The 11,753-nt window shown below is 51.6% G+C and overlaps 1 protein-coding gene and 1 pseudogene across 1 annotated transcript; one reads left to right on the forward strand and one right to left on the reverse strand.

Annotated features, from left to right (window-relative positions):
- Positions 1–2,693: 2,693 nt before the first annotated feature.
- Positions 2,694–10,228, reverse strand: LOC117310979 (MHC class I polypeptide-related sequence B-like; annotated as a pseudogene).
- On the forward strand, positions 5,832–6,118 carry LOC117310983 (small ribosomal subunit protein uS14-like). Its single transcript, XM_033850490.2, has one exon. The coding sequence runs from the start codon at positions 5,868–5,870 to the stop codon at positions 6,036–6,038; it is 171 nt and encodes a 56-aa protein (XP_033706381.1). The 5' UTR covers positions 5,832–5,867; the 3' UTR covers positions 6,039–6,118.
- Positions 10,229–11,753: the final 1,525 nt, after the last annotated feature.

Here is an 11,753-nt window from a genome sequence, read left to right on the forward strand (position 1 = left end):
TGCTGTAGCTGCCACAACAGCGTTTGGCCTTAGGTCACATTAGTAAAGATGCTGTCTCTAGAATAGGGAGGTGCTCTACATTGAACATTCACTCAGCTGATACCGGTTGTGTGCCAGATATATGACACAATGTTTTGCATCTAGGAAACTTCACTGAAGTTAAAACAGAAAAATTGCTGGCCTTGTGGAGCATGTATTCTAGTGGGAAGAGAGAGACTATGTGCTATCAGCATAGTAAATAAGGAAAGTGTTCTGTTACTAGGGGATACGTACAATGGAAAAGATGCAGTGGAGAAGGTGATTCAGAGTGTGAGTATGGGGACAGGGAAAATGGGTGTTTTACTAGGGCGGTCAGGGTGGGCCTCACTGGAAGGTGACCTTTGAGGAAAGATTTGAAGGACATGAGGAATTATCCCTGAGGATGTCTGGAGGAGGTTCTTTCCAGGCAGAGGGAACCTCCAGGCAAATACACCAGGGCAGAAGCATGTCTGTGTGTCCCAGTTAAAGTGAGGAGGCCAGTATGGCAGGAGCAGAGATTAATTGAGATGGGATCAGAGGTACAGCCAGACCATGTAAGGCCTGGAGGATGCTGGGAGGGTTTCGACTTTTGCTCTGAGTGGGATGGGCGTTATAAGATTGTTTTGAGCAGAAGAGGGACATGGTATGACTTCTTTCTTTATTTTTAATAGGTTTTATCTCTCTTATTTATTTATTTATTTACGCTGAGTTGGGTCTTCGTTGCGGCGTGCTGGTTTTCTCTAGTTGTGGCTAGCAGGTACTACCCTTCATTCCAGTGCGTGGGCTCTAGGCGCGTGGGCTTCAGTAGTTGCGGAGTGTGGGCCCAGTAGTTGTGGCTCATGGACTCTAGAGTGCAGGCGCAATAGTTGTGGCGCACAGGCTCAGTTGCTCCGTGGCATGTGGGATCTTCCCGGACCAGGGATCGAACTGTGTCCCCTGCACTGGCAGGCGGATTCGTAATCACTGCGCCAACAGGGAAGTCCCTATTTTTTTTTAATATTAAATTTTATTGTATAGTTGATTTACAATGTTGTGTTACTTTCAGGTGTATAGCAAAGTGATTCAGTTATACATATATTTGTTCTTTTTTAGTTTCTTTTCTCATATAGGTTATCACAGAATACTGAGTAGAGTTCCCTTTGCTATACAGTAGGTCCTTGTTGGTTATCTGTCTTATACATAGTAGTGTGTGTGTGTTCATCCCAACCTCCTGATTTATCCCTCCCCTCCACGTTTCCCCTTTGCTTACCATAAGTTTTTTTCAATATCTGTTAAGTCTGTTTCTGTTTTGTAAATAAGTTTATTTGTACCTTTTTAAAAAAATTAGATTCCACATTTGAGTGATATCATATGATATTTGTCTTCCTCTGTCTCACTTACTTCACTTAGTATGATAATCTCTAGGGCCATCCATGCTGCTGAAAATGACATTACTTCATTCTTTTTTATGGCTGAGTATATTCCATTGGACTTCACCTTTAAAAGCATCACTTTGGCTGCTGTGCTAAGAACAGAACTGTGAGGCAAGGAGGGAGTGAAGCCATAGGGAAGCAGTGGGAAACTAGTGCAGTGTCCAGGCTGGAGATGGCCGTTGCTTCGACTTGGGTGTGAGCAGTGGATGTAATGGAAGTAATTAGATTCTGGACACGTCCTGAAGGTGGATTTTACAGCATTTGCTAAAGGATTAAATCTGGGGTATGAGAAAGAGGAGTTAAGGAGGACACCCTAAAGTTTGGACTATGTAAGTAAAAAGATGGCATTACTCTCACCAGAGATGGGGAAGACGAAGGAGCAAATTTTGGGGAGAGGGGGCATTATGGGCATTTGGTTTAAGAGATGTTGGAGCTGAGATTTTGTTAGAAATACAAGCCAGGTAGTTGGATTGGCAGTTGGACAAATGAGTCTGGAGTTTAAGAGCAATGTCTGGGCTGGAGAAATAGATTTGGGAGGCGATGCCACATCATGATATTTAAAGCCTTGAGAACTGATGAGGTCTCCAAGGGAGGGAGTGATGGCTGTAGAAGAGGAAGGACAAGGACTGAACCCTGGACCCCCCCAGCGCTATGCAATCGGATCAGATCACACAGCTGAGCAGACTGCGTGGTTCTGACACTGTGTCTAGACGGCACAGAGACCCGGGAGTCTGATCTTTGCTTTGTACAGGAAAGCCCTGGACATCTTTTTAAGATTCAGGAAGTCAGGAAAGCATGAAATTCTGGGTTTAGAACAAGGTTGGTGTTGATGCTGCTGGTCTTCAGATCACACTTTTTAAAAAATTTATTTATTTATTTATTATTTTTGTCTGCATCGGGTCTTAGTTGTGGCATGTGGGACTTTGCTGAGCATGCAGGATCTTTTCGTTGGTGTTCGTGGGCTCTTTTTGTTTTTTTTTTTTTAGAGAATTGATATCTTTTTTATTTATTTATCTGGGGCTGTGTTGGGTCTTCGTTTCTGTGCAAGGGCTTTCTCTAGTTTGCAGCGAGCGGGGGCCACTCTTCATCGTGGTGTGCGGGCCTCTCACTGTCGCGGCCTTCTCTTGTTGTGGAGCATAACCTCCAGACGCGCAGGCTCAGTAGCTGTGGCGCAAGGGCTTAGTTGCTCCGTGGCATGTGGGATCTTCCCAGACCAGGTCTCGAACCCGTGTCCCCTGCATTGGCAGGCAGATATCTCAACCACTGCGCCACCAGGGAAGCCCCTCGTGGGCTCTTTGTTGCAGCGTGCAGGTGTCTCTCTAGTTGTGGCATGCGGGCTTAGTTGCTCCGCCGCACGTGGGGTCTTAGTTCCCCGACCAGGGATTGAACCTGAGTGCCCTGCATTGGAAGGCAGATTCTTTACCACTGGACCACCCAGGGAAGTCCCCAGATCACACTTTTAGTAGCAAGAACGTTCGTAGACCAGGATTCCCACATGGCTGTGCATCAGCCTTACGCATAGGACTTGCTGAATAAGCTTTTCCTTGATCTTGTGCCTAATACTCTGAGAAGGTGGTCCTGGGAGAGGCCTGAGCATTTTGGAAGAAGCCCCACAAGCAATCCTGATGCTCAGCCACTTTGGGAACCACCAAGGTCAGCGACAGAGAGTGGCCAGAGAAGGGTCTTAAATCCACATTTAAAAGTGTTTTGTTTTTTTTTTTCAGAAAGAAAGGGAGAACCTATATTGTCAATTATGAGATGTGATGTTGGGAAATACATGTAGTTCTCTCTACTATGGGGTATAGTCGGGTGGAAGACTTAGGAAGTGGTTCACAGTTCAGCCTAATGAAATCCGTGCTCTCTGAAGTTATTCTCCAGACTGAGTTCTCACTCACTCTTGGAACAAACAATAGGATCCAAAATTTTTTCTAATTTAGGCCTAAAGTACCATATATATATGATATGGGGGCTCATATCATTTTGGGAAGGCTACAGAACCAGGCTTGAGGCTCCACGGGAACAGAACCCACAGCGTCCACCCTAGGCCAGGTCCCACATAGGAACATTCGCCCCTGTTGCTGGGCACAGATGTCACTGCTCACACAGTGAGCCCCGCATGCTGGACGTGGACCCTGCGGCGAGGACGGCTGTCACTGCGGTTGCTGACAGCTGGAGGTTGTGTAACTCCCACTCACACCAGCCTTGCCAAATGCATTCTGCTCAGTCCCAGCCTCTCTGTGTCACCACATCCTGAGTAGAGCCTGAAATGTGGTCTCCTGAGTGGTGAGGCCTGAGCTCCATGCTGTGTCCACCTGCAAGAATGTTTGGGAAAGTGGGTTTTCCTCTTTTATGGAGGAAGGTGGTCTCTGCCTCCTACCAAGACTCTTTTAGTGTGGAATTCTCCTAATCCTAGGAATTGTCCTAATCAGGTAAGGGGGTGGTGAGGGATGGAAAAAGAATGTCAAATTTCAATTCTTAGAGCAAAGATCTGAGACTGGAACTGGATCTGGTACATTGTAGGCACTCGGGTTTGGTTTGAAAGAACAAGTGACTAATAAATGACATCCAAGGTAGAGATTTACTTGCTTACTACTCTTACTCTGAATTTCTTTGTGAGCTGGTGAGGGATTTTTTTCCTTCACGCAACCAATTTTCTGATTCTCAGACGCCAACTGGGTGTCCTACAATTCAACTCAATTCTGACACGAGCTGCCTGGAATTAGCATCAGACCCCACAGGTTTCAGGGCTCAGTCCCGCAGACTTCCTTTACTTCAGAAGCAAGTTGCAAGCCTCAAGTCCCTGTGTTACCTGCACTTCTGTCTGACTTGACTACAAAGCTAGGGGTTCCCCCCAAGTCTGATAATTTGGTAGAACAAGTCATAGAACTCAGGAAAATGCTATGCTTACCATTACAGTCTATAGTAAATGACACAAGTGAGCAGCCAGATGAAGAGGTACCTAACTCGAGGTCTGGAAAGGTCCCGAGTGTAGGAGCCTCAGTCACCGTGGAGTTGAAGTGTGCTACTCTCCCAGCATGTGGATGTGTTCACCAATTTGGAAGGTCTCCAAATTCTGTCATTTTAGGGTTTGTAATGAAAGTTTCATGATGTAGCCATGATTGATTAAATCATTGACCATTACTGATTGACCTCATCCTCCAGCCCCCCTCTCCCCAGAGGTCAGGGAGTGAGGCTGCAAGTTCCAACCCTCTGATCATGGCTTGCTTTTCTGGTGACCAGACCCCATCCTGAAGCTTCTAGGACCTTTCAGCCAAGAGTCATCGTCCTAGCACCCCAAAGATGCTTTTATCACTCAGATAGCCCCTGTCTTTGACCACAGATCCCTTAGAGCAGAAGGACCATAACAGTTAAAAGATGCTGACACCATGACTAGAGTCCCATTCAGTCATTAACAAGTAGTCCAGTCCACCTTCCTATCGAGGATATTTACATGGCAAATAAATTCATGAAAAATTGCTCAACATTTTTAGTCAGAGGGGGAATTCAAATTAACCGTAATATGACATCGCTGAACACTGCCCAGAGTTGTTAAAATGAAAAAACCACGCCAAATCAGTTGCTGGCAAGAATTTGGGCTAATTATCTCTCATATATTGCTAGTGGGAGAGTAAATTGATTCAAATACTTTGAAAACGTCTTTGGTGGTAACCAAACATTCACTCACCAGCATTTCCACTCTTAGTTATATACTCAATAAATATGCATGCATATGTGTGCCAAACATATGAAAATATTATTCATAGCGGCTCGATTTGTAAAATCTGGATATAACACAAATGCCCATGAACAGTAGAGGACGAGAAATGTGGTCTATTCCTATAATGGAACACCACGAGAGTAAATAAATTACAACCACACACAGCAATAGGGGTGAGACCCGGTGACATAATGTTGAGTGAGAGAGCCAGACACAGGGGGGCATCCACTGCATAATTCTTTCCAATCAGAAACTGGCAGAACTCACCTATGTATGGCGTTAAAAATCAAGATAATGATTACTCTGAGGGGTGGGATGGGCAGGTTCCTTTATGACTGAATAGGATGCAAGAGGGTTTCTTGGGATGCTGGAAAGGTTACTTGTGAGTGTTGTTTACCCCAGTGTTCACTTGGTGAAAATCCACTGCACACTTATGAGCTGCCCACTTCTCTATGGGTGTTGTCCTTCATGCAAGTATGATTTTCTTGGATTTTTGAAATAATTCTTTCTAAGAATTCTTAGAATAACATAGAATTCTTCTTACTGAAAGCCCTCAGAAATGCTGAATTGAAAAAAAATCACTACAATTTTTAGAACTCAAGGAAATACATGCCTGTGATTCAGATATAAAGAAGAGAAGCTAAAGTGAGAGCAGTGAGCCTGGGAGCCGACACAAGAATAGTTTGGGGCTTTTGCCTTGTTGCAGCCGAGAAAGCAACATGGGGCACCAGCAGCTTTACCGGAGCCATCCGAGAAAATTCGGCCAGGGTTCTCGTTCTTGCCCCGTCTGCTCAAACCGGCACGGTCTGATCCGGAAATACGGCCTCAATATGTGCCGCCAGTGTTTCCGCCAGTACTCGAAGGACATCGGCTTCGTTAAGTTGGACTAAGTGTGAACTTCTTAAATGGGTCATCACGCATATCTACCTTCCTCAGAAACAATACTAACTCTTCGTATATAAAATAAAATTTTAAAACTTCAAAAAAAAAATAGTTTGGGGAATGGCCGTCAAGCCAGGAAGTAGGAATCAAAACCCAAGCAGACTCTCTCCTCAGCATCAACACGTGGATCCAAGACAGTGAGGCCCCATCCCAGCCGCTCCTCCTGTCCAGCTAAGGGAACGGGGCCCCAGGGTGCAGAGCAGACTTGGAGCAGGTCTGCGGTGGACGAGGGCTCAGCCAGAGGTGGAGCGTGTTCTCTCCGTCTCCCTTAGAGGGAGCAGGGCTTGACCCCGGGCTTCACTGGCTCTGTGCTTTCTCCCCCAGGGGCCCCAGCCGTGAACGTGACCCACAGCCAGGACTTGGAGGGCACAGTCAACCTCACATGCTGGGCTTTCGGCTTTTTTTCCCCAGAATATCTCAGTGGCCTGGTTTCCAGATGAGGACCCATGTGCCGGCATGCCCAGCAGACCTCCGTGACCATAAGTGTTCTCCAAGGAGAGGAGCAGCGGGTCTAGTGTCACGTGGAACACAGCGGGAATCACAGTGCACATCCTGCGCCCCCTGGTGATCCTGGGGTGATCCTGGAGGGGGTTGTGACCTTGGGGGGTCAGAGGCCAAGGTCAGGGAGAGGAGAGCAGGCCTGTGGCTCTGGGGTGCCTGGGTTATATATAATAAGTCCCTCTCTCAGGGAGAGGGTGGGGGTGGGTGGGGAGGGGTCGGGGGTGGCCCCAGGTGAGAACAGGAGCAACTACAGAGCTGCCTGGTCCCCCGCTCTGGGTGCTGCATGGACAGAGCCTCTCGCTGTGGGGCAGGGTGACTAACCATCCCTGTATGCCCAGGCTGAAGGCCAAATGATAAGGGAATTAGGCTCGTGGATGAGAAACCGCATTCCCAAGCACGCCAGTGACACAAAGAGGTGGCATCAACAGAAGGAGCTGAGCCTGCACACGCCACCCTTTCACTGTTCCACGCTCTGCCTTTGCTCTTTGCCAAACACAAAGCTCTGCTGCTCTTTTCCTCTCCCCTCAAGCAACCTGATTACGGGGGAAATCAGTGTGACCATCCCCTTGTCCAAATCTACAGGGCAGTGACCACCGTGAGCAAGGGAACTGGCTCAGGGAGGGCAGGGTGAGGCCACAGAACGCAGACCCAGTGCCCTCCTCTAAAGAGCCCTTGGACTGTGTCCTGAGGGGCTGGACAGGAAAGAACCTGGAGGTAAGATAAAATCAGTGACCCCAGGTGTCCAAGGATTGGCTGGTCTCCTCTCCCTAAATGGTCAAGCGGTATCTGCTCACTACTCCTCCATATGAAGGAAATCCCAGCAAGCATGGGAACTTGAGAAGGATGCAGGCTGGGGGTGACCCAGAGGAATCGAAACTCAGAAGACAGCTCATGGAGGAGGAACTGGAGAGGTTGCAAAACATTTCTAGGTGGGGCCTCACAAGGGAGCATCACAGGCAGGGCTCTGGCACCATCCACTGAACCCTAGTTTGAGCCTTATGATTCTTCTACTTGGATTCTTAATACTGGCTGAAAAATTGGGGGAGAGAAATGCAGACAGGAAATCACCTTTCCTCTGAATTCCTCCTCAGTTTTTTAACCCCTCCTCACCAGGTCACAAACACTTTACTTCAGGTTCCCTCTGATTCCAGGATCACCTAGACCCTCCCAACCAGCACATGATCCAACACATGCTCCCCAGACAAGCCCTGGTGAGCCTGAGAGTAGAGAAAAAGAGATGAGAACAAAAGGAGCTGCAACCCTCACTGCTGCCCAGTCTCACCCGAGCAAGGAGAGGCCTCGCTGGACACTAAGGGCCCCAGCCTGGCCCTGGCTTTAGGCAGAACCAAGGGGTTAGAGCAGACGTGGCTCCCATTCCCCTCACAAATACCCCAATGTCCAACTCTTGGAATAGAGGCTTGTCATCCTCTCACATCTGTGCAGAGGGACACGAGGGGGACCCTACATCCCAGGCAGAGCCCCTCCCATCCCCACCCGCGCCCAGATTTCTCACCTGGGCTCCCCACAGCTAATGCTGTCTTCTTCTTCTTCTTCGAGTAGCAAAGGACACAAAGCCCGATGATAAAAACAAGAGCAAAGGCAGCAACACCCAGGATGGTCCACTATTGACTCTGACGCAACAGGGTCTCTCCTGAGAGAGGGACTTATTATATATAACCCAGGCACCCCAGAGCCACAGGCCTGCTCTCCTCTCCCTGACCCTGGCCTCTGACCCAGGGTCACAAGCCCCTCCAGGATCACCCCAGGCTCAGCAGAGGGCACAGTGTGTGCACTGGGATTCCCGCTGTGTTCCAGTGGCACTGGACCCGCTGCTCCTCTCCTTGGGAAACACTTTTGGTCACCCAGGTCCGGTAGGCCCCGTTCCCATCAGGCAGGGCACCCCCAGACCGCTGGGCCTCCTGGCTCATGGGTTCCTCATCCCAAAACCAGGCCACAGAGATATTTTGGGGAAAGAAGCCAAAAGCCCAGCATGTGAGGTTGACTGTGCCCTCTGAGTCCTGGCTGTGGGTCACGTTCACGGCTGGGGGCCCTGTGGGAGAAAGCACAGAGCCACTGAGGCCTGGGGCCAAGCCCTGCTCCCTCTAAGGGAGACGGAGAGAACACGCTCCACCTCTGGCTGAGCCCTCGTCCACCGCAGACCTGCTCCAAGTCTGCTCTGCACCCTGGGGCCCCGTTCCTTCAGCCGGGCAGGAGGAGCGGCTGGGATGGGGCCTCACTCTCTTGGATCCACGTGTTGATGCTGAGGAGGGGGCCGTGCAGGGTGGGCTCCTGGGGACCAGGAGGGAACTTTCTGGGACGGGCAGGCTGGGAGCCAGGGGCGCCCACCCTGGTCTAGGGGCTTCCTCTCCTGCCTGACACCCCTCTTCCCTGGTCCAGTTTCTGTCGGAGGGCCCACTGCTCCCCTGGATGATCGTCACTGGTGCGGTTCATTCCCCTCCCCACCTGCCCGTCTTTCTACAGTGGGTTTAACGGAGCAGGAGATTGCAGGACACCACGCCAGCAGAGCAAATGTGCACCCAGAGGACAGGAAGGGTCTCCGTGTGCAGAGTCACGGCGGGGAGGCTCTAGGGGTCTGGGGGAGAGGAAGGGCCCTGGCACAGGAGCAGTACCTGTTCTCTCCCTGAAGCCTGTCCAGGATTCCAGATAGCCCTGCAGTCTTCCACAAAGCTCTCCCTGCACGGAGGCCTGGTAATACTTGCTTTGAAAGCCATCTGTGTCCCAGGACTTCTCCATTTCCATGGCCAAGTTCCGAGCCAAGGACTGGGGCGCTGTACATCCGTGGGTCTCTGGGTGACAGGAGAGGAGGAGCTCCCCATCATAGTAGCGAAACCTGAAGCCCCAGACGTGGTTGTCTTCTCGGATTTCACAGCCCAGATCTCCTGGAGGGAATTCACACCTGCAACCCACCCCACCAGCAGTGACTCCTCCAGTCCCCGTGTCCCTCTGTCCTCACACCCAAGTGAGAAACTCCAGCCAGAGGGCCCCCTCCCTGCTCCCCTCCATGTCTTCCCAGGGCTGCTGAGTCATGGCCACCCCCCTGCTGAACTCACAGACCCCTATCCTCTGGCCCCTGCCCCCAAATCCAGTGAAAGGCCTCCCAGCACTCTCGGACCCTCCCCACTCTCACCTCCTTTCTCCTCCTGCAGGGCCAGGATTTCTGCTAGAAGCTCTCTGAGGTCCTTCCACGTCTCTGTCAAGTCCTTGGACTCTGTGTCCCACGTCTCAGCTCCCAGCTCTTCTGCCCACAGCCCCCGGGGTTCTACCTGCCTGTCTCACGGTCATAGTGCAGGAAGGCCTGGCCATCCAAGTGTCCCCCAGCGAAAAAGCTGGACTGCACAGATCCATCCCGGGACAGCGCCGTGAGGTTGTAATGAAGACTGTGTGATCCTGGGGAAGGGGGAACCGCAGATGAAAGAGCTTTCCGGAAACAAGTGCGCATCAAATGTTTACCAGACAAGTTCTGCTGTCCTGACCTGCTCCAGGACTGAGGATGCAGAACATGCACATGTACAAGGGACCACAATGAGAATTTTTCCAACACAGGGGAAAGAAGAAAAAGAGAAGGGAAGGAGAGGGGAATTGAGGAGTGGAGGGAGGGGTGGAGATGGGCAAACATGCAGGACAAGTGCCAGGACAGGGAGGCACCGGCTCCCTAAGGGTCCAGGCAGGAGGCCAAGGGAAGAAGCTGGCCTGCAGGGGGCAAGGGAGAGGCAGGAAGACCAGGGTGAGGGGAGGTGGAGTCAGAGGGGAGGGAGGGGCAGTGTCAGGCCCAGGATCAGAGGCATCCCTGGTCAGAGGCGGGTCAGGTGAGATGGAGAGCGAGGGCTGCTGCCCGTGGGGCAGGCTCATCATGGACAAGGTGGACTCAAGGGAGGGTGAGGCACGAGGCAGAGGGCCCTGAGGGGCTGGGCTGTGGCCCTAAGAGAGTGGAAGGTGGGCCAGTACCCCTGGTGGAGGTGAAGCAGTCTGGGCCCAGAGTGCAAGAGGCATGGTGAGGCCCCAGGTGGGGAGGTGGCTGGACCTGCCAGTGTCCCCTGGGAGAGGTGGGTGTTGGGGGCCTGAGTCAGTGCCATGTGCCCAAGGGTCATGGAGAATTAGAAGGAGGGTTGGCAAGAGAAAATAGAACTGGAAAGCCAAGGTGCACATTGGGAGGGACCTGCATGGTGGGAGTGGTTGGGGGCAGGTCACACCTCCACAGAGGGCATGGGTCAGGCAGCCAGCACAGGAGGGGCAGGGCTGGGGGAAGACCCCCCTGTAGGGAAAGGCCAACTGACCAAGTGGCATCAACAAGGATTTTGGATACATGGTTGATGTAGTGAGAGCCCACTGGGGTCAGTGAACCCAAGAGAGGGTGATGAAGGCCAAGGAGGTGGGCAGTTGGACCAAGGGTAGTATTCCTATTGGGGAGGGAGGAAGGGCAAGGGGCTGCAGAGGAGACAGTGGTGAGGGTGGATTGGGGGGCAGGGGATGAGCATGCCTCAGGGGTGACTCTGGGGGCTCTTGGGTTAGGGTGAAGACAGGAGAGGAGGGGTGCTCTGGTTGAGGGAGGGTGAGGATGGTGTGGTGATTCCTGGGAGGAAGCTTGTGATTGATGAGAACGTGGTGAGGGCCCACGGCAGGTGGACACGGCGTGCGAGCTGGGCAAGGTGCCATGGGGGTAGGTACAGAGGGACCAGGGCAAGTGGAGTCCAGCACCTGAGGCCTGGAGAGTGGAAGCCTCCAGAGGGTGATGTTTGGGATGCAGGAGTGGGGAAGGGGCAGTGCTGGGTGAAAGGCCCACAGTTAATGAGGGCCAAGAGCTGGTGCCTGCACTGCGGCGGAGGTAGGAGGATGGGTGCCAAGACCGGGGGAGAGGTCCTCCCACAGGGGCTGTGCACTGTGCTCAGGGTACAATTGTCAAGGCCCATCACCACAGCTCCCCCTGGTGTTGAAACTAGTGGGGATGTAGGGAATTCATACTGGGCAAAAGTGAGTGTGGGCAAAAGTCAATCCCAGAAATGTAAGGTCAGTGAAAGCTGGGGGAAGGTAGGAGCCATACAGGTGACTGATCCTTGCAGGTAAAGATCCATGAGGGACGAGAGGATGAGGGTGAGGACGCCCTAGGAAGGGATCAGAGAACCGCAGGGAGGAGGGAACAGCAG

This window comes from Tursiops truncatus, unplaced genomic scaffold, assembly GCF_011762595.2.
Source record: "Tursiops truncatus isolate mTurTru1 unplaced genomic scaffold, mTurTru1.mat.Y mat_scaffold_93_arrow_ctg1, whole genome shotgun sequence".
Lineage (NCBI taxonomy): Eukaryota > Metazoa > Chordata > Mammalia > Artiodactyla > Delphinidae > Tursiops > Tursiops truncatus.

Bases quoted from the DNA above. Each gene is read 5' to 3' on its own strand.
- LOC117310983 (XM_033850490.2), top strand. From the start codon at position 5,868: ATGGGGCACCAGCAGCTTTACCGGAGCCATCCGAGAAAATTCGGCCAG.